Raw genomic sequence first — 21,944 nt, 5'->3', positions numbered from 1 at the left:
TTAAGCTTAAGGCCATGGTTTTGACACCAGTTATTGGTCTTAGTGAGGCTGTTCTGTAGAATGTGTGCATCACTTGGGGAGTTAATAATGGCTCCCAGCTTGCAGTAGTCTGCGAACGTGGTCAGCCAGGGTCCTTCCATGTTGGCCTGGACTTCTGAGAAGTAGATGCCAAACAGGAGATGACCCAGGAGAGGACCCAGGACCGATCCCTGTGGGACTCTACTTGTGACTGGTCGGCAGTCTGACTTGGAGTCCTGTACTTTCACACTGTGAGTTCAATCTGTGAGCCAATTTGCAACCCACCTAATGTTATAGGGGTTGATGCCTAGTTTGGTGAGTTTATCAGGAATTCCTGAATGAGGAATTGTATCAAAGGCCTTGGCCAGATCGAGGTAAGCTTTATGAATTGCCTTACCTTCATGAACTGCCTTACCTTCATCCAGAGCTCTGGTGATTGACTCAGAGAAGTCAACCAGGTTGAGCAGGCATGATCTACCTTTCACAAAACCATATTGCGTGGGATCTAGAGTTTGGAGATTCCCTATATCCTTGGTAATTAGGTCCATGATGATGCGCTCCGTAGCCTTACATATCAGACCCATCAGGCTAATGGGACGATAATTTCCAGGGTCTGTAGTCGCTCCTCCTTTATGGAGAGGGATGACTGTAGCAGTTCGCCATTCGGTAGGGGTAAAGCCTGAGGTGAGGCTGTGAATGAACAGGGCACACAGATGTAGTACCAATTCACTTTGTAATTCATGTAGAACACAGCCGGGGATATTGTTGGGTCCCATGGAAGCTGTATTCTTGGCCTTGGACAATGCAACTTTAACCCATGCTGCAGTAATGCTGGATGCTTGGCATTCTTCTGGTATTGAGATTGGTCCGTTGTGCGGTAAAGGTGGCACTGAATCTGTCACTCAGTATGTTGGCAGTATTTGTTGGCTCATTATAGGGAGGTACCATTGTGCAGTAACTCAGAGAAAATCTGCGTATTGCCATGGAGATTCTTGATGTAGAAGGCTTTGTGGTTGTTTTTAGTATCTGCCACAGTTCTGCCTTAATAGCTGGATTTGGAGGTTTTGATGAGGGATCCCAACATTTTGTTGAGGCTAATAAAGGAATTTTTCCAGTCTTGGGACTTCACCTTTTTCTGCAATAGTTTCTTCCTTTTGTTGTAGAGTATGTTAATGGCAGGGGACCACCAGATTGGCTTCCTTTTTTTGGAGGAGAGAGTCTTGGTTCTGTTGGGTATGGCTAGTTCCATGTATTTATGTACGTGTTCGTATAGTGCATTGGTGTATGATTCGGCAGTCATGCATCTATTTTTCATTGGCATGCATGCCGTGAAGTCAGCCACCCCTGTTTTTAAGAGTCCAGAGTCAGCTTTGGAGAAGTTTTTCATGGTGGATACCTTTGCGGGGGGTGTGGGTGAGATGTGGAATTCCATGGTGATTAGTTTGTGGTTGGATCTAACCAGGGAAGAATTGACTATTGGTGTAGAGCAACATTTGCCCATGCTAATAATAACCAGGTCAAGGATGTTGCTCCCTATAGTGGGGGTAAGAATGAGCTGGTCCAGGGCATTGGAATTGATGAATTCCAGGAAGCATTAGGTCAGTGCATTTGGTGCATGAGTAGTTTTCCCAGTTGATGGAGGGATAATTGAAGTCACCTAGTATGAAAGTGTTGGGCTGGATCTTAATAGTTTTCAGGGTGCTTGGGAATGTGAAGTGAGAGTCCTGGGACTTGGTTGGGGACCTATAGCAGGCTACGACCTAAATCGCCGTCTTACCCAATGTTAGTTGTACCTGGAGTATCTCAGATGTATTATGCTGGGCTACTAGCCTGGAGGTCTGCATATCCTTTATGAATATGGAGACATGACTGCCTTTGGAGCTTCGGTCCATGTTCTGGGGCTGAAAGGTATGGAATGAGTTATAGCCTGGTAGTGCAGGGATGCTTTCTGCTGCTTTAAACCAGGTCTCTGTTACAGCCCAAATGTCGATGTTCTGCATTTTGAGAAGTGTTTCGAGTGAGTGCATCTTGAGATTTAGACTTCTAGTGTTGAGCAGCATGACCCTCAGATTGCATTTATTTATAGCTGTTATGATGGTAATTTGTTCTTTGGAACACCGCCTAAAAAAGGCACTATAAGGGTGGCAAGAGCCTTAGCCAGTCCCCGAAAACCCAGGGGTGACAGATGCAGGCAATCTCTGGAAAAGCATCGAGGTCTGTCATTCATGTCATCCCAAGCAGACAAATACTGGGTCCCCTTAGAATGACACCAGAAACTTACCCAATTGTTGAAGTCAGTCGTTTTCTGTTTGTACTGTGGTATCATTCTGGGTGGCAGTAGGATGCTGCTCAGGGCTAGGGTCATACCTGCCTGGGCCACATAATCCGAGAGCTCCACCATGTCTCTTTTCATGTTGTTCAGGGAAGTGCGTCTCAGGTCGTTCACAGCCACATGGACAATGACAGATTCGTACTTGTACTTGTTGTGGCATGACCTGAGTGCATGTGTTATGTGTCGGATTCTGGCACTTGATAGACAGCTGACTGTTACCTTCTCCTTATTCAACCTAATGAGTAGGACATCAGTGTGCCTCACTATTGAGTCACCTATGATTATTGTACTGGGCAAGCTGTTTTGCCTTAGGGGCTTAGATTGAGGGGCACAATGGGTAGGTGAGCTGTGTGTCTTGTGGTTTGCTGGTCGAGTGCGTTTCTGCCTTTGGAGGTCTCTGCTGTTTCGGTAGATTTCTATTGAGAGCCTCCACGAAGGTGGGTGTGTGGTTTATGTTTTTATGTGAGGGCTGTGATGGTGGGTGTTCTGGAGGGTTGTGTAACATGTGGTGTGGTGCAGGTTTTGACCTCCTCTTGACCAGCTATTCTGGTCTTGGCTGGAGAGTGCATGGCTTCCAGTTTGGAGATATAAGCCCATCTCTCACAAGTCTGAGTGTTGGGAGATAAGAGGAGAGGGTTGTCTGTGTACATGAGGCAGTTGCTACACTGCTTCAGAATGCCCAAGTTCACCATGTTAATAGGAGAAAGCACAGGAAACTGAACTTTAGACATGCCAGGAGGGATGGTCATCACTACTAAGTACTGGAGACGTCTCCTTATAGGACGTCTAGTGCTGATAGCACTTGTGTGCTACAATAATTGCTACAAAAAGCCTGATGAAGTCCTAGGTAAATAAGCCAATTAAAGTGCAAGAGAAAAGAGATCTAGCAAAATCTAAGGGCAGAATTGAAGAGCAGACTTTCTGGCACCAGTAATGTACTTTAAATGCAGTGTAAGCTAGTACACTTCAGTGTGTAGCAATATTAAAGCAAATGCAGTTAAAATAAATGCAGTTAAATGAAAAAACAACTTAAATTAAGTGCAGAAAGCTGTATAATCAGAAAAAAATCAAAAATGGGAGGCACTTATTCTCTTTCTCCTTTCTGTTGATCTTGTCTGCAAAACAGGATCAGCGAAGCGTAAACTTGCGCAAAGATGGGCTTTTAAACCAGAAAGTTGAAAGGGATATAAAAACTGCCCATATGGCCCAATAAACTACAATTTCAGACCTAGAGACCACTCCTCTTGTGGTAGATAGGCTTACCACTCCCACTGATAAGCTGGAAGGCTTTCTTCTAACACAGAAAGGTCTGGAGAACTCAGAAACTTACAAAACACTCCTGGATACAGCAATCTGTATCTGGACTACTCTAGTAACAGGAAAGTCGGGAAACAAGCTTAGAACTTTTTGTTTGTTTGTTTGCAGAAAAAAACAGTTAACATGTAGATGGAATACCTCAAAAAGTGTTTAAAACCATGCAGCTGAAGCTCTGGATGCTGCAGACCTGTATTTAGACCTCTGTCTGGCATGCAAGGCGATCACAGACCCCACCTTGATGGGACTGCTGCATATGCGCAAGTCAAGCTCCACTGGAGTAACTTGTATGTGCAGCCTCAGCCTGGTCTGTGACATCAACAGGACTTGTTGATGGGACAGATGTGTCCCAGAGACTCAACCATCTATGGAATAGACTCCCTCTCCACATCGAGCAAAATACCTCTTTACCCCTTTTTTAGCACAACCTAGATAACTGGATGAGAAACAGAAAATATACCCCTGGGATTCCACCCGTGTCCCTGCTGGACAGGGGCAGTGGGTGCTGACTTGTCTAAACATGGGCTGAAATCTTGGCTAGGCTTATAAGGGCCTCATGGCCAGTAACCTCCTATGATCCTATAATAAAGGGAAAATAGGTGCTGTATTTATAAGTATGTTTACAAAGAACATCACCTTTTTGGTAGCAAATGTTAATCAGATGTTCAGTAATGGAAAATTTAAGAGGTCTGGATATTTTGCCAGTATAAAATGTACCGGCTGGCATTAGGCATATACATGTATGTATTTGTTGAGTCAATTGTACAAATAATGAACAGTGTAATGTCATAACCTCAAAAAGTATTAACAGATGACATATAAGTAGTTTACATAAAACAGTCGACACAATTACTGTATGTTGACTACCAGTTGTTTTTGGACCACCAACGGATTGTACTTTATAACATGAGCCCCATCCCTCTTATGTGGAATTGAATATCATGCTGAACCTTGAGTAAACAAACTTAGTGATGTAAAACATACATCTCTGTCACCTTATACATTGACTCAGTGTTTAGATAGTCTGATGCATTTTGAAGGAATTTCTACTGTGAGTGGTAACAACGTTTAATGCAAAATTGTAATTTACTTTGAGCTTGTGTGTTTTACTGTAGATGTCTAGTTCTGTGAATTGACTGTACTTGCACCTAAATATCTTTATCAGTATAAGTCAAAGTCCTTATGAAAGAAGCAGTGCGCCAGTTCATCAGACTGCTAAGCACATAATCTGTTGATGCATAAATGCATTTTAAAAGTAAGACTAAAGAGTTTTCAAATCATGTGCTTTTGGTGACAACTGGTGGCAAAAAGGAAGGTTTTTTTGGAAAAGGGTTACGGTAGAATGAAGTTAAAGACTGTTAAATGCCACAGTTTTAACACTGAGATCTGAAAAATCAGTAGTGAGCAACTCTGTTTTCATCATAAACATAGTACACAAATAATTGTTATTCAAATAACCAAAAAACTGTACAAGTTCATTATCTGAAATGTATATTAATTAACAATTCACCAGAAACATTTCCACATGTCTGTGCTGTTCATAAAAATAATTTTTGCAGTCATAATTTTACATCACCTCCCTCACAGGAAATATGTTTCCTGGCTTCTATGTAGTGCATCTACACACCTGTAGAGACTGGCTGTGCAAGTCACCTCCCCAACACACACACACACACCTAGGTAGATAAGCTGGCTGTTCACTCTTATCCCTTCTGCTGCTGTTTCTCCGCAACCTAGTTTTATTCCATTGTGTCCCAGAGCCACAACATTCTCCCATCTTGATAAAAAGTACCCAAGATTGTTCCACATGTTAGTGACCTTCTATGATGGTGGCCCTCAGTGTAAGAAAATGCAGTTTTATGAGTGGGTTTTCAACATGTCAGTATATATATTGATAATGTGTTTATTTTTTGGCCTTCTGTCACTCATTTGTATTGCTGAGCAGTATAACATTGCTTTGCATATAGTCAAAAATAAGCAGAAAGTAAAGTGTATGCAATTCTATATCTTCTGAATGGGTGCCTGTTGAAATTTTCAAGACCATAGCTGCAGTACTTGACTTTGCAGAACTAAGTATGAAAGTTGGGAATTGTATACCAAGAAAGAACACACATGCAGACTTGGAAGTGAAAGAACAAATTACATTATTTATCTTAATGCTTCATCCTCATTATTAGGAATAATTTATCCACTAATAAAAATGTTTGTTTTTTGTAAGAAAACTTAAGCCAGCAATATGTTTTTGCCTGCTGATAGATCACATTCCCTATCTGTTGGAATCCTTACCTGAATTTATGTAATTAAAACAAAATATCTACTGATGTTGCTGACCTCACAGAGTTGAGGATTAAAATTATGTCTAGATTGTTTACAAGAGGTTATTCTAAGAAAGTGTTGGAAAGGGCCAGAGAAAAGAAGATTGGAAATTTAATGTGTGTATGTTGACAGAAGACAGTTTTTAAGGTGTGATAATGAAAATTAAAGTATTTATGTTGAGGAAAATAAACTTTGGGTATGCTGTATTTTCTAAAATTTTTTCACAATTATTGAAAAATTCAAGCATCCTTCTTGTAAATGAAAAACTCGGAGAGTTTTTTTTTTTACTTGGATATACTTTTTTCTTTCATGCACAAGGACATTAAACACAGGAGTAATTTTGTCTTAAAATTACCATTGTATAGACTGTTTGAGTGTATACCAGATGTAATGTGTGTAAATTTGGTTTTAAATCTAAGCATATTAGGATTAATGGAAAATTAATAATTTCACAATATCCTAATTGTCCGAAAATTGTGTATAATATTTGGAGTATGTTGTAATCGCCCCATGCCAAAAAGGTGCAGTGACCAAACTAAAAGAAGAATAAAAATAAGAATTCAGTAACATATGCGTAATGTAAAAAGGAGATTTGAGAATTTGCTGGCTCCGAGATCGGAAAAATCAATAGTGAACAACTGATTTAATAATAAACATAGTACCCAATTAATTGTTATTCAAATACCCAAGAGACTGTATGAGTTAATTATTATATGAAGTTTGTATTAATCAACTGTCATCCAGAAACATCTCCACATGTCTGTGCTGCTCATAAAAAGAATTTTTTTTCAGAGTCATAAATGTACATCATCTCCTTCACAGGAACCATGTCTGGTAGTGGAGACATTTTTAATATAGGATAGAGGTCACCTGATAAGTAGACAGCACAAAATATCTCCTTTAAATCAGCTAAAAGCATGACTTATTTTGAAGTGTAGTGCATAGTTTTTTAAGAGGTTTGGTTGTTGCACTGAACTGGCAGTGCTTGATCTAAAATAAGTGTGTTTGATTAATTTGACTTTATTTCTTTAAGAAGTTAATTAAGTAAATGATTGATGAATTGCAATAACTTTTTAAATGGTGAAATGTTAGCAGTATTTACACCCTTAGAAGGTATATAGCCAAACCACTAGGGTAAGTAGTCATTTATTCTTTCACTTCTCAGTTTGCATATGAATGTGTTCTTTTAGTTTTTGTTTTGTTTGAAGTATGTAGGTTATATATCAAGTCCAAGAATAGACTATATCTAAATATTTTCCTTTCTCTGAGGTATAGTGATCTTTGAGTTCATTTATATAAGTAGCAGAGGTTATGCTTTAAAGTTGCAGCAAGTCTTTGAATTCACTGATGTCCTTCTATTCCTATGTTGCAGTATTCTAGGTGTGGGATTTCCTGCCTTCCGGCGACTCGTACATCGGCTTCTATACAAAAACTTCAGCTTGGCTGCTGTAGTGTATGTGGGATGTCACACTTAGGGCCATAAACTAAGGGGCTTAAATGTGACATCTGCATGCACAATCCGCAGAACTTTTCAGCCGCAGATGACATTCGCATCGTACAATCGCTTCTTCACAGACATGACATCTTAAAGATAAGTAGCTCGTTGTGTTTCAAACTTTTTTAGTTTTGACGATTGTTATAGCTAATGCTTGGTTGTTGTAGCCTTTAGCTGATGTCAGGAAAAAAGGGAAAGTGCCAATGCGGGCACCAAATACCCCACAAGGATGCCCATGACAGGTGTGTTTTTTTGCCTAGGCCGGGAACATGATCACTCCTCCTCTGCTATCTGTCACTCGTTTGTGCCTAAGACCTTGCGCAGTCATCTAGCCACTTTAAATCTCTACCGCGAGAACCAGTGCCTGAAACGGTTAGCCCTTAGGATGGATCCTGCATCAGAGGCCACACCTGAACCGTCACGCAAGAAGGCCAAGTTTCCTAGGCCTTCTTCGTCTACTGCTCCGCTTACTGACACACTGCCAATCTAGGGGTTGAGGCACGCTCAGAGGATCTGCCAGCTGCAGCGATGCCCCTCGAGGAAGCCGTTTTGCAGCCGATGACTGGCATGTCCGCAGAGCTCACTCAGACATCAACACCTGTCAAGGTTGAGGGGGAACCAGTTTTGGTGGTACCTCCAACAGGGATCCAGACTTTGGATGTGCTAATCTCCAGATCCAACCCCAGGCCACTCTCTACTTCCTCTCCAGCCAAAAAGAAGCAGAAAACTAAACATACCTCTTCTTCTTCAGAAGTCACACCTGATTGTCAAACCTTCATGGCCCTTAGGCCTTCAGCCTCAGCCACTTCCACCCTGCCTCTTCTGAGCCCTAGGCCTGTCTTTGCTTCTTCCCTCCCATCCATATCCCCTCAGGTCAGGGCGGAAGAACATGACTCTTCTTACTCTTCATCATAGGAATCCATTTCTTATATTTCCCAGATTGCTTCCCCCCAGGAATATTACTCTCCGGATGAGGAATCTGTGGAGGGGGACTCTCCCCCTGAGGACATTACTTTTGGTGAGACCATCACCAAGATGAAGGATTACTTTAAATGGGACACTTCCCAAATGACTGACACCCAAAAAGGGTACTTTGAACTGCTGCAAGTAGAATCACCCTCCCCTTCAGCAGTTCCCCCTGTTTTGCCTGCTTACTTGGATGTCTTCAATGCAGCCTCTAAGGCCCCTCACTCCCAGCCTCCGGCCCCTAAGCATCCTGACTGCTTCTTTAAAGAACCAGAGGACCACAAATTCTTAGTTAAGCCACCCTTGGTGGACCCAGCTGTTATTGCCACCACCACAACAGATAAGCAATCTAGGGTGCTGCCTTCTGCCTCCCTACTACCCACTGACAAAGGCAGTAAGTACATGGATATGATGGGGAAGAAGGTGTACACTTCTTCTACTTTGGCTTTCAGAGCCATAAATTTATCAGACCCCACATGACCAAGTACGCATTAGACTTGGTCTCTCAAGCCTCCTCCATGCTGACTTCCTTGCCTGACAGTCCCAGCAAGATGGACATCTCATCCAAACTTTCCTTGGCCCAACAGGTAGCCAGGCACTCCATAAGGTGCAGCTACGATGCTACAGAAGCATCCATCAGGTCTGCAGCATCTGCTTCGGCCCTCAGGAGGTACTCCTGGCTAAGACTCCAGAACCTCCCTGAGGACTTCAAGGCTAAAATCCTGAATGCCCCTCTGGACCACAATGTGCTGTTTGGAAAACAATCCGCTAACCCTTTTAAAAAATCTACAAGAAAAAAGCAAAGAGCTCCAGGACATTAAGCACCTGCTGGTGTCACCCATACCCAAGTATTACAGGAATTACCCTGCTAAAGCCACATTTGTAAGATGTACTCCACAGCCCTTTGTTTCCAGGTCCAGCAGAAGGGCCAGAAGACCTACTAACCCCAGATCCTCTGCTACACCACAGCAACCCAGACAGTCCTTTTAGGATAGAGGAAGCCCCAGTAATGCGTGACTGCCTTGCCCACCTCCCCTTTTCAGCCTGCCTCACCCACTGTCTCCCCCTTTGGCAATCCATCACTTCAGACCAGTGGGTCTTAAACATTATCCAAAAAGGGTACTTCCTATCCTGGAAAGAGAAGACACCCATAAGAGGCATCCCTTCTCTCCCCAAAAACCAGGCCCATCTCATGCCAGAAGTTCTGGTAGATCTTCTACAGCTAGGCACCATAGAGCCCATTCCTGTGGGACAAGAAGGAAAAGGGTTTTACTCCCATCTCTTCCTGGTCCCCAAAAAAGATGGCCCCTGGAGACCCATCTTAGATCTCTCCTTTCTAAACCTACATCTTCAGGTGCCCTCCTTCAAAATGCTCTCTGTTCCCACCTTTGCTGCCTCTCATTCCAGCCAAGGCCTTCATGGTCACACTAGACCTAAAGGAAGCCTACCTGCACATACCCATCAGAAGTTCCCACAGACAATTCCTGCATTTCTCTGGCCCTTCCACTCATTTCCAATTTACTGGCTTGCCCTTTGGTTTATCCATGGCCCCCAGGGTCTTTACAAAGTGCCTGGCCCCAGCCATTGACTTCTGCAGAACTCAAGGGATACAAATATGCCCTTATCTGGACGACATCCTGATTCTAGCAGAGTCCATAAAGCATCTACATTTAACCATGACCCTTCTGCAGAACCTAGGATTCACCATCAACCTCCCCATATCCTTTCTGATCCCAAGCCAGGACAAGATTTTCCTCGGCTGCAGAATCAGAACAGACACAGTGATGGACTTTCTACCTCAGGACAAAGTTTTGTCTTTAACTTCCCACTTCCAGAAAGCCCTACTATCCCGAAAGGTGACGGCGACGCATTTTCTTTGCCTCCTGGGTTTGATGGCAGCAACCATCTCCATGCTACCTCTGGCAAGAATGCACATGTGCAAGCTGCAGTGGTTCCTGAAGAACACCTGGTCCCAGCACCTACATCCCCTAGAGCAGGCCACCCCTTCCTTCCCTGTTTGAAATCAGAAATCAACTGGTGGATTCAGCAAGTGCAATTGAACCCAGGGCTCCCACTACAGCCCCCCACCCCAACACAAGTTATGCATACAGATGCCTCAGATGCAGGTTGGGGAGCAACTCTGGCCTCTTACAAGATTCAGGAGAAGTGGAATCCTTCTCTCCAGGCCAAATACATCAGTATCAGGGGAAATGACAGCAGTTTTCTTAGCTCTACAGACATTCACCCCCCCCCCCTTCTGGGTGCCCCACATTGTCACTGACAACACCACGGTGATGTGATACCTCAGCAAGCAGGGAGGAACAAAGGCCTATCAGCTGTGTAGTCTATCCCTGCTGATATGGGACTTATCCTCCTGGCTCAACTTAGTCCTGCAGGCAGTCTTCATCCCGTCACAGGACAACCACCAAGCAGACATCTTGAGCAGGACCTTCTCGCCTCAACACGAATTGATGCTGAACAGGGAGGTGGTCTTAGACGTAGTCTACCAGTGGGGAGCTCCACAAATAGACCTGTTTGCCTTCCCCCAGAACAGGTATCTGCAGAGCTTCTCCCCTCTAGCATGGAGAGTGGACGCTTTCAGCATCTCTTGAGAGGGGAAGTTCCTTTATGCCTCCCCCCCATTCCCACTGATCCCAAAAGTCCCCCCCCCCATTCCCACAGATCCAGAAAGTCCTCCTGAAAATCCAGAAGGACAAACCAAAAATCTTGTTAGTGACTCCCTACTGGCCAAGGCAGCACTGCTTCCTCCTACTTCACAAACTAGCCAAGTGCATTCACTTCAAGTTACCCTACAAGGTGGACCTACTGTCACAAGACAAAGGAACTCTCCTACACCCACAGGTACAGATGTTGTCTCTGACTCTGTGGGTGATAAACCTTTGATTCCTTTCAGACACCACTACTCAGAGGACCCGCTTTCAGTCCTAAGGGAAGCAAGAAAACCTACCACCAGACAGTCTTACCTGGCTAAATGGGAAAGATTTGCAAAATGGTGTCTGCAAAAGGGAAGGGACCCCAGCTCCGCTGAGGTTCCCCTGGTTCTAAACTACTTGTGTCAATTGATTAAACATGACCTTTCTTATTCTTCTGTAAACGTTCATCTCTTGGCCATATCAGCCTGCCCCTGGAATCCCCCCCTTGCTGACCAGGCTTGACGTAAAGCTCTTCCTTAAAGGGGTCTTGCACATGAGACCACCTAGGAAACAGATCCGTCAGCCTTGGGACCTTAGCTACATCTTAAAGAAATTAACTCAGCATCCCTTTGAACCTGCCGGCCCTTCATCCTTGCAGATGTATACATGGAAGATGGTCCTTCTGGTGGCTATCACTTCAGCCAGAAGAGTGTCAGAACTGCAGGTTCTAATGGCCTGTCCCCCCTACACTGTCTTCCACAAAGACAGGGTGTCCTTGCGAACCATCCCCTCCTTTATGCCTAAAGTGGTCAATGATCCATCTCTTAACCAATCTATTCATCTGACCACCATTTTTCCCTCACCCACTAACGAGGAGGGGACTATACTGCACTCTCTGGATGTGCACAGACAACTTAGATTCTACCTGGACAAGACCAAGGCCATCAGAAAGCCTAACCAGCTCTTTGTCTCCTTCCACCCCAGAGCCCTGAGCAAGGCAGTCTCCAAGCAAACCATTGCATGCTGGATCAGGAAAGCTATTTGCATCTGCTACTCTCACCACGGAAAGGAACCCCTAATGGGAATCGAGGCCCATTCCACTAGAGCTGCGGCCACCTCAAGGGCCTTCATGAAAGGCCTAGACGCAGCATCCATTTTGGAAGCCGCCACCTGGGCCACTATCCAGACCTTCACCAAGCATTACAAATTGGATCAAGTTTCCAGAGCTAGAACAGGATTCCCCAGAGCAATTCTGCAGGGTCTTGTAGAACCCTCTGCTGCATCTACCACCACCCTGTCCTCCTCTTAAGCTGTGGTATGCTCCCACGCCTAGAATACTGCAACATAGGAATAGAAGGACATAGAATAGTTGTGTAAAATCTTACCATAACCATAGATGTCCTTCTCTTCCATGTTGCAGTATTCCTTCCCGCCCGCCAGTCTCCCCCCCCCCCCAAGTCTTATAACCTTCCTGTACTACCCACATTTCAGTAGGTCTCCAAGTTATACACCTGTAAACAACTGGCACACCTCCTGGGGGCCTATTCTCTGCCTGCTGGCCTTCATGTTCTGAGGATTGTGCGTGCAGATGTCACAATTAAGACATCTTGGTTTATGGCCCTACGTGTGACATCCAACGCACACTAAAGCAGCCAAGCTGAAGCTTTTGTATAGAAGCCGACGTACAAGTCGCCTGAGGGCAGGAAATCCCACACCTAGAATACTGCAGCATGAAAGAGAAGGACATCTATGGTTATGGTACGATTTTTCATAACTATTCTTTTTTTAAGTTTGAATTGCAATTTATTTTTAAGTGCCAGCATGTGTCAGGAACATGTCTTACCTTTCTTATACAGGAGTTTTTCTAAGCTAGGCCCTGGGACGTTTATGCGAGCCATAATAGGTGGTGACCCTGTGAAACAGTCATTTTGAATGTTTTAGAGGAATCCAGTAAGATAAACCTTCCTGTTGTAATTCCTTGAAGAGGACCCCTCAGAGATGATCTAGTCTGCTGACTGCTGATGCATCCTTATTTTTGTTGCATTTCTTTCCATATTTCAACCAAAGGATTCCTTAGAAATGATATGATTGGAAATCTTATTTCCTTTAAGCTTTTTTTCATTTGAGGACTCTGATGTTGTGGCAGTTGTACAAAGGCACAGTTGACGCATTTAATGCAGGGCTTTCTTAAATTTTGCAGTTTACATATGACATATGTATATGTATAGAGTGCTTCTGACTTAAAATGCATAACAGAGTTACGTTTTTCCATTGTTTGTTTGTATTTTGTGTTTCTTTGGTGTGTTTCTGCATAAATTTACCACATGTAGCAGATGGATTTGTTTAGTACTTAGGAACTCATTTTGAATTAACTGTTCAGCTGATTGTTCTAGTTTTCATTGGTTTTTGAATAGATTAACAGTTCAATTACCTAACAGGATCTATACTTGTACTCCATTTCTCTTAGGCATCTACAAATGCTCTTTAACACACAAGAAACTTGGAATCACAAAAGATCACCTTGCTGGGAAAGTGTTGCCCCATCTTATTCCTTTGTGCATCGACAACAATCTCAATTTAAACCAGGTGAAAGCATGAATGCTGTCTGTATGGCACTTTTGTTCCATTGTGGTAAATATTTGTAGCAATCTCTGTGGCGAGAACTTCATGATGTTTATATAAACATGTGATTTTGTTTTGTTTGGTTTTCTCCATAGTTCAATGCATTCATGGCTGTAGTAAAGGATATGATTAATAAACTGGAGGCAGAACACAAGACCAAACTGGAACAGTTGCACATGATGCAGGAACAACAGAAGTAAGTAAAGCTCATTTGAGTGATTCTGCAGTCCTTGTCTTTTGTAATAAATGTATCTTGAGCCATTGCCTTCATTGCTTCTAGGTTGTTTTCTTTAGACTTTTTGATTGAAAGGGAAAGTTATATAGAGGTGCTATTACCACATGATTAAAACTAAGCTGTTGCTGCATGCCTTCTTTATCCCATTTCTGACATTTTCTCACTGAGTTAAACAAGTCATTTGAAGTACAGTGGAGATTATGGCTTTATCTGCTGGCCTTTACCAGTTAATCCTGTGCGACTATCTGCACTGGTATTTGTGTACTTCATTATCTATATGTTTAGTTTTCTGACCTCTTTATCCTTGGAGTTACCATGTCTCTCCACTCCCACCCAACATACACTCTGTATTTAACTGTGTTCCCTTTATGATGCAGTAGTAATGGTTATGAACAAGATCATTTGTTGCACAAGAAACAGAATGGAGATTACACGTTGAGTAACATTTGTGCATGCACAGCATTATTCTTACACTGTGTGCATCTCTGAATATTGCAGAGAGCTGCTGTTGTAGCGCCATGGTATGCGGTTGCAAGTTGTACCCCAGATCTTCACTTAGGGTCAACTTTGTAGTGAGGTACACCTGCACTTAACATGGGAAATCTGGCAGTAACTGGGATATGTCTGGCATTACCTCAGAATAGAAAGAATACTCGGTATTGCCCAGAAAGGTAATCTCAGTATAAACATTAGATCCGATGTTGTCTGTTTTTGCCTGATTCAGTCTTTGGGTTATTAGATACAACTGAATCCAACCTTGGCACCTTGAGCTTTGGATCCATAGCTGTGACTCCTCCCCTACTCTTAATTCCCTCTTTCCCCAAATTACCTCAAATCTCATTTACCACATGGATCTGATCTTCAAGGGTTCCGACTTTATTGAATGACTTCTAATATTTTTTCTGGAATATTTGTTGTAGTACCAAATTTATTTACCTAGATCCCTCCTTACCTTTCTTATGTCTCTTTCCTCTCCACTATTAAAAAAAATAGTGCATCTTTCTCTAGTAAAATTGTATATTATTATTATTATTATTATTATTATTATTATTATTATTATTATCACCTCTTTTACTGTTATTGTGCTGTTCTGGTGCTTTGCTTCTTAGTCTAAACTATTGTTGTAGGCCTTCATTGTTTTTAGTCAGCCAGTGTTGTTTTTTGTCTTTCGTGGTATGTCAGACAAGGTCGCCAGTTTCAAAATCTGTTCGGCCTGCAGCCACAAGATCCTGCCACAGGAGCCTCACTCTTTGCTTGTCTACTGCCTTGAGGTGTAGCACACCTAGATGCTGACTATGGGGGACATGCCTGTTTTGGTGCAAGAGAGCTTCATGGACAAAGAGACAAGTTAGTCCTAGTGGGCCTGTTCTCACACAATGTGAGGACTTGTGCAACATATTCTTTAAAGTTTCCTTCTCTAGCTAAGAGAACAGAAAGGACAAGGCCGTCTAAGGATGAGGAAATTGAGGAGGACAAACCCAACGAAAGAGAGAGAGAGGGAAGCAGAAAAGAAAGTGAAAATATCCAGAAAGTAAAGTGGTCTCTGAATTTTGGGACCAGCGCCTAAAATCCCAAAGCATTCAGATCCAGAAATTACTCAAATACATTCTTTGACATGTCCTTCTTGTTTCTAACAAGCTGGTGAGTCTAGGCTCTGCTGTCCCTTTTTGCAGGAGAGGTGTGCTTCTTAACCACATTTGGTGGCTTCCTCTTCAAGATCCTTCTATTTGACAAGGAGCCTTACAGAAGCAGATGCCAAGAGGATGATGTGGAGGATCCTTCTGACACAAATTCAGTTGAGGGTCCACCTGGAACAGTCCCCTGTAGGATCCCCAGGTATGGGTCTTTCTGCCCCTCAGCTGGTTTATCCTATCCTGTCCTAGTCTGACCTTCAGATACAAAGCCCATGAATCAGAGCCTTCCTAGAGCACCTACAAAGAACCCAACAGTCCTTTGAAGTTCAACTCCGACCATATCCCTTAGTCTGTTGACTCAGAATCTGATGTTGTCATTTTCATTCGTTCCTCAACAGATGGGTCTCCGATCTGACTCCGGATCTGACTTGGCCGCTTTCTGTAGATTCTAGGATCCGATTCCCCCTTTACCCATAAAGCCCCTGACCACTGTATTACCCCCAGATCTCATTTGCCACTCCAGCGATTTGGTCGGGATCAAATTCTCTTGAGCTCAACATGTTTGGAGATTTTTTTTTTGGATAGTGAGTAAAAACTTTAGAGTTTAACCTTCTTTTCTTATCACTTTTTATAGCATCGTCTCTTTACCCGCTATGCTAGTTTATCTTTTTATATCATTCTTTACCATCCTGTGGAGATCTTCCTTACCATCACTATTAACTTCTCCCTTCTTTGTAAGGTATTGTTTTTATTACCATTGTTGGTATAACTTTCTTGTACTGTTTCTAGTATTTCTGTACAAAAAAAAAAATGCTCTTTAAGTTGTCTCTGTGGGTGGACTTTTGCCATTAGACATAGTTCTTAGCTATGGCTGAAAAGCCTACTTGATTTAAAAAGTGTACTTCATGTGGGCACAAGATACCCACAGGGAGTGCGTCTATTGTTTCCCACCTAGAAACTTCTTGTACTATTTGTGCTGGTTTCAACACCAGAGCATCAGTGATCAATGAAATAAGTTATTGCTTTAGAGCCTTATCCCTGCTCCTGCACCTTCTTCTGCTGTGTCTGCTTCAGGGGTTCAAACCCCCTCTCAGAAATCAAAATCCACTGAGCCCAGGTAGCAAAGAAATAGCTCACCTGTCAGACTTCCCAAATCCGCTCCAGTATGAGAGCCTTCCGCCAAGATTTCCAAACACTTGAATCCAAAACCCTTGGATCCAGTGCCTTCTACTTCAAAGTCTCCTTGGCTCCAAAGACCTTCATTCTCTCCAGAGCCAGTGTCTCCAGGACTGTGATTTCCTTTCCTACAGAAGACTCCAAGAAAGTTTTCTTGACTTCCTTCCACTACCTCTTTGAGACAGGTTCTTTCTCACCCCTTTCCTCCAGCAAAACTGATTCTCTAAGCTGTAGGATTGATGGCTGCTTCAGTTACCTTGATACCTACTGCTCATCTTCATACACGAGTCCTCCAGTGAAATCTGGCAGTACAGCCCTTGTAACATCCTGTAAAACTATCTCTGGTTTGCAGGGACTCCCTGCCGTGGTGGATTCAATCCAGCAAGATTTGTCAAGGGACACCCCTTTATCCTTCGTCCCTCAAATGCCATGGTGACAGATGCCTCCCAGTTTGGGTGGGGTGGAGTGGGGGGCATTTCTTAAGACAGACTGTTCAAGGCACATGGCCCCAAGAAGAGACCAAATTGCATATAAATGTCTTGAAGATGAGAGCGGTCCTTTTAGCTTTGCAGGTCTTTCAGAACTCTCTTCCTGTAGGGACAGTTGCTATCCAAACAGACAATAGATCAATAATTTGGTACATCAACAAACAAGGGGGAACTAGATCTTACCCACTTTGTCAAGAAGCAATGAGAGTTTGACAGTCTCCTCCAGCCACTTTCTTTTAGCAACACACATACCTGGGAAATCCAGTGTTCTAGCAGACAAGCTCAGCAGAACTATCCTGATGCTTCATGAGTGGTTTCTTAGTCAGTCAGTGACAAACATGATCTTCCATGAATGGGGTCAGCCTTGCTGTGATCTATTTGCCTCTCCCCTCAACAACAAGTGCAACAGGTTCTTTGCACTAATTCCCCCTCAGAGACAGTCACCGAGAGATGCTCTAGTCCACGTTTGGCCCTCCAGTCTTTTTTATGCTTATTCTTCCCTGCCTCTTATCCCCAAATTCCTTCATAAAGCACTCCAGTTGAAGAGCAAGGTAATCCTCATTGCCCTCTTTTGACCTTGGCAAGTGTGGTTCACCTTCTTGTGGTCTGCTCTATGATGTCCTCCTTGGACACCGGACACCAGTTTAGACCTCCTTTCACAGCTGTCATGGATGATCCATCTAGACATTACAGGCCTCACATTGACTGCATAGTTTCTCCAATTCCAGTGATGCCTAGATATTCCAGGCATTCCTGTCCTGTTCGCCAAATCTTTGTTTCATCTCAGAAGCCCTCTACAAGAAAGATTGATAAAAGTAAATGGAAAATGTTTTCTTTTTGGGCTCAGCAGAAAGAGTTGGATCCTTTCACCACTCCAGTCTCTGCTGTTTTAGATTTTCTTGCCTCTGTTTTTCAAGGTGGATTGAGTTGCTCCACCATCACAGTTCAGCTGGCAGGCGTCTGTAATTTCCACATCTGGCATCTGTAATTTCCACGTTGAAGATGATGCTTTCCCTTTAGCTTCATCCAAGTTATGTAATGGATTTCTTAAAGGTACCTTTTTACTTAAACATCCGATAAAGGATACTACTGCACCTTGGGATCTTACTAATGTATTACAAAATTTCATACAATCACCCGTTGAGCCCTCAGCTAAAGCAGATCTCAAATTTCTTTCTTGGAAAGCAGTTGTTCTTGTGGCTATAACTGTGAAGCAAGTCTCTGAAATCCAAGCGTTCTCTTTAAAACAACCTTATTTTCATTTTCCATAAAGATAGGATTACCTTGCATACTTAACCTTTCCTTTTTACCCAAATTTGCCTCAGAAACAAACATCAGTCAAGTCATCAACTTGCCAGTTTTCTTTCCTAACTTTGACAGTAAAGGAGAATACATGCTTTACCTTTTAGATATACATTGACAATTTCATTTCTGTCTTCATAGGATGAAAGAAATTAGAAAAAAATGACCAGTTGTTTCATTTGCCAAGAACAAATTGGAAAACATTATCAAAAACTGTACTAGCCAAATGGATAACAGATTGTATTTCTCATGTTTACTCTTTGAGAGGTTTAACCTTGCCAAGACAAAACCAAAAGCACATTCAACTAGGTCAGTGGCTATGTCAGCTGCCTTTTGGTCAAAGCTTCCATTGATGATATTTGTGCAGCTGCCACTTGGTCTAATGCACATACCTTTATTGCTCTTTACAAGTTGGATATCATCTCCAGAAACAAGGATGCATTTGGTTCTGGGGTTCTCTGGAACATCCTTTAATGAGGGCCACCCAAGGTTACTGTAGCTGGGGACTCTGTCCCATTTGTTGAGGAACGAATGAAAATGACAACATCAGATGTAAAAGTTATGTACTCATCATAACTATGCATCTGTGTTGCTCATTTTCAGTCTTCCTCAGCTTCCTCCATCCATGTCTTTGGGAGTGACCTGATGATTTTTGTTAGGAACCACAGTTCCTGTTTGAGCACCTGTTTTATTACTGTTTCACTTTTTCTGCAGTACTGTGATAATGTTTCATATTTCAAAGATAGTTTAGTAGCAGCAAGTTCAATCTAAGATAATGCAGTGGTGTCAGGGGCAGAAAGGGAGGAGCTTGAGAGTCTAATCCTAGAATGTAGAGAAAGTGAAGTCAGATCTGAGTGTATGATCAGAGACCCATTCATTGAGGAAGAATGAAAATGGACAGCACAGATGTATTGTATGGTGAGTATGTAACTTTCATTTTTGTTGTATTGGGACGAGTCTCTGAGCCAAAGTCTTGGGGCCAAGACTCGAGCGGCTGGGTTGACTCTGAAGTTGTCAGACCCATCTCTCACCCTTGGTACCTCAGCACTTGATAGACTGGCTCCATTGTCAGCATCAAGCCCAGGTGGGTCGGAGCATATGATGTTCCTCCTATCTCTTTTTTGGATTTTCTTCTTTGGCTACGACTGCGTCCTTGGCATTTCAAAAGGTCCTGTCCGGACCAAGAGAAAAGATGTCTCTGCCATGCTCAGCTCCATCCCAACCTCCATTAGATATGCATGGAGTCCGTACATCCTGATTGATTGGAGTACTTGGCCTCCTTCAGTTATGGGGTGTTCGCTATGCGAGTTCCCAGTCTGATTAGGACTCTTCCTCAGAAACCCTAAAGAGGGCAGGGTCCTAGAAAACAGACATGTAAAAGGAGACACTTAGACTGGTCTGTGGAGTCCGTCACTGAATACATAGACGTTAATGAGAGGAAAGGTCTCCATGATCGCCTCTGAAAGATGTCACTTTCAGCGACTTTGCACTTATAACAAAGATTTCAGAGGGACTTGATGAAGGAACTGACCAAGTCTGTCTCTGGTAACTTAATGGCAGACATCCAGAAATTTGTGGAGTTCCAGTTGTCTGCCCTACAGACTGTATCCAGCGTATCCATGTGTCTACTGTCTAATGCAGCTAATGGTATGGCCAGAGCAGCAAGCACTGTCATTGCTATCTGCTGGCACACCTGTATGTGGTTATGTAACTTTGTGGAAGGCTTCAAGCTGTCTTTCATCAGTCCCACCTTTGATGGTCTGACTGTTCAGACTGAAGATGAGGTGAAAGAAACACTCACCTGGAGCAAGTAGGAAGGTAAAACCCTGTCTGCAGTGGGAATCCACTTTTAAACCTTTCAGAGTTACTTTTCTAGGAACTAAGTGGGAGGGGGAGATTTGGTTTTAGAAATCCAGGGTTTTAACCAAGATGCTCCTGCAGACATACCCCCCCCCCCCGGCAGGGGAATCTAACTTCAAAAGACTTTCATCACCCTAGAGGCAGACTGCAGATGTAAGGGTTTTGTAGTCCTTTTATTGAGAAACCATACCAGCGCTCCTGAAGGGTTTCTTGACTGCCATACTCTGGAGGCAGTCAGGGGTGCTTATCTCTACACTCTCAATCCTGGCACACAAGATACATGGTTGCTGAGGTACCCACCAGAGGGTATAATAATCCCTTTGTTTCTCCTCCACAAAAAAGAAAAGAATTCCTGATGGCTACCATCCAGTCAGTTGGTATTTGCAACAGCAGAAGTAAGAAAAAGCTTTTAGAAAAAAAGTCATCCAGCAGGTGTCCCCGGACCAGTCAGGATCTTAATTCTATTCCGGGTTCTTTTTAGGTCCAAAGAAAACAGGACACTTTTGGACCAAAGTGTGAAGCTAGAAACCGGGTCCCAGAGACCACCAGTACAAACCGAAAGAAACTTTATTGTATAAAAAACAATACTGAGTGCTTTCCTCAAGTGTAACCATGACTTCATCAGAATACAAAAAAATCAATGCAATACAGAAAAGAAACCAGGGGTTATATGTACCTATAATTAGAGTCCAGGAGCCATTCAAATCTAATGTGGACACTGATATAAACACCAATGTCTTTCAGGACAATTTTGTCACCACATACATGACTGACAGTAACAGCATTCTGAAAGTTTTGAAAGATAATTGGAAAATTGTCAGTTGTTATGAAAATGCTATAGAAACAGTGGGAGCAGGACCTAGAATGGTGTTTAGGAAAGGTAAATCACTAAATAAAACAGTACTTTGTGGGTCAGAATACAGAAAGTAAGGGGGCATTAACAAATAAAAAGAGGGGCACATTTAAGTGTGTTTTTTGCACCCAATGCAAATGTGTACTAGAGAAAGACTTGGGTTAAACATTTTCACTGATTTTCATTGTAATTGCAATATTTCTTACATACTAGCCAAGTGTCAAGAGTGTGATGGTTTTTATGTAGGAAAAACCAAAAGAAAACTTTGTGATGGAATACATAAACGGTTTTGTATGTAAAAAAAAACAAAAAAAAACAAAAGGATTCTAATGGTTTATTTAGACATTTGTCAAAATTTCCTACCAACAAGTTTTTATTTTTTTGGGTTAGATACTGTCACAAAGAATAGTAGAAGGGGACTTTGGGATGACTTACTTGAGCTGTGTGAACCTAAATGGCAAATTAAATTAAAAGCTGAAACGTCACCAGGTTTGAATGATGGACCATCACTGGCTAGCGTTTTAAGGTTATGTTCATATGATGTGAAACATTTTTACTGGGTTATGCAAAGTCTGTCTTGTTCGTTTTTTAAGTGTATGTTTCTTTAACAAATCTATTTTGTGAACTCATACTTAATGCAAATGACTTTGTAACTGAGGGCATTGATTTGTCTTGATTA

The 21,944-nt window shown here is 42.6% G+C and overlaps 1 protein-coding gene across 3 annotated transcripts in view; it reads left to right on the top strand.

Annotated features, from left to right (window-relative positions):
• SCYL2 (SCY1 like pseudokinase 2) overlaps window positions 1–21,944 on the top strand; it is a 1,725,360-nt gene that overhangs the window by 1,364,061 nt on the left and 339,355 nt on the right. For all 3 annotated transcript variants that reach the window (XM_044087896.1, XM_044087898.1, XM_044087897.1), the window contains 2 exons: window positions 13,563–13,681; window positions 13,813–13,913. In XM_044087896.1, the coding sequence (XP_043943831.1) occupies window positions 13,563–13,681; window positions 13,813–13,913 (220 nt within the window). The remainder of the gene's footprint in view (window positions 1–13,562; window positions 13,682–13,812; window positions 13,914–21,944) is intronic.

The sequence above is a fragment of the Protopterus annectens genome, chromosome 11.part0 (genome assembly GCF_019279795.1).
Source record: "Protopterus annectens isolate FY-2018-M chromosome 11.part0, PAN1.0, whole genome shotgun sequence".
NCBI classification, from domain to species: domain Eukaryota; kingdom Metazoa; phylum Chordata; order Ceratodontiformes; family Protopteridae; genus Protopterus; species Protopterus annectens.
The sequence above is the reverse complement of the archived record's forward strand: the minus strand, read 5'-3'. Positions and strand labels throughout refer to the sequence as shown.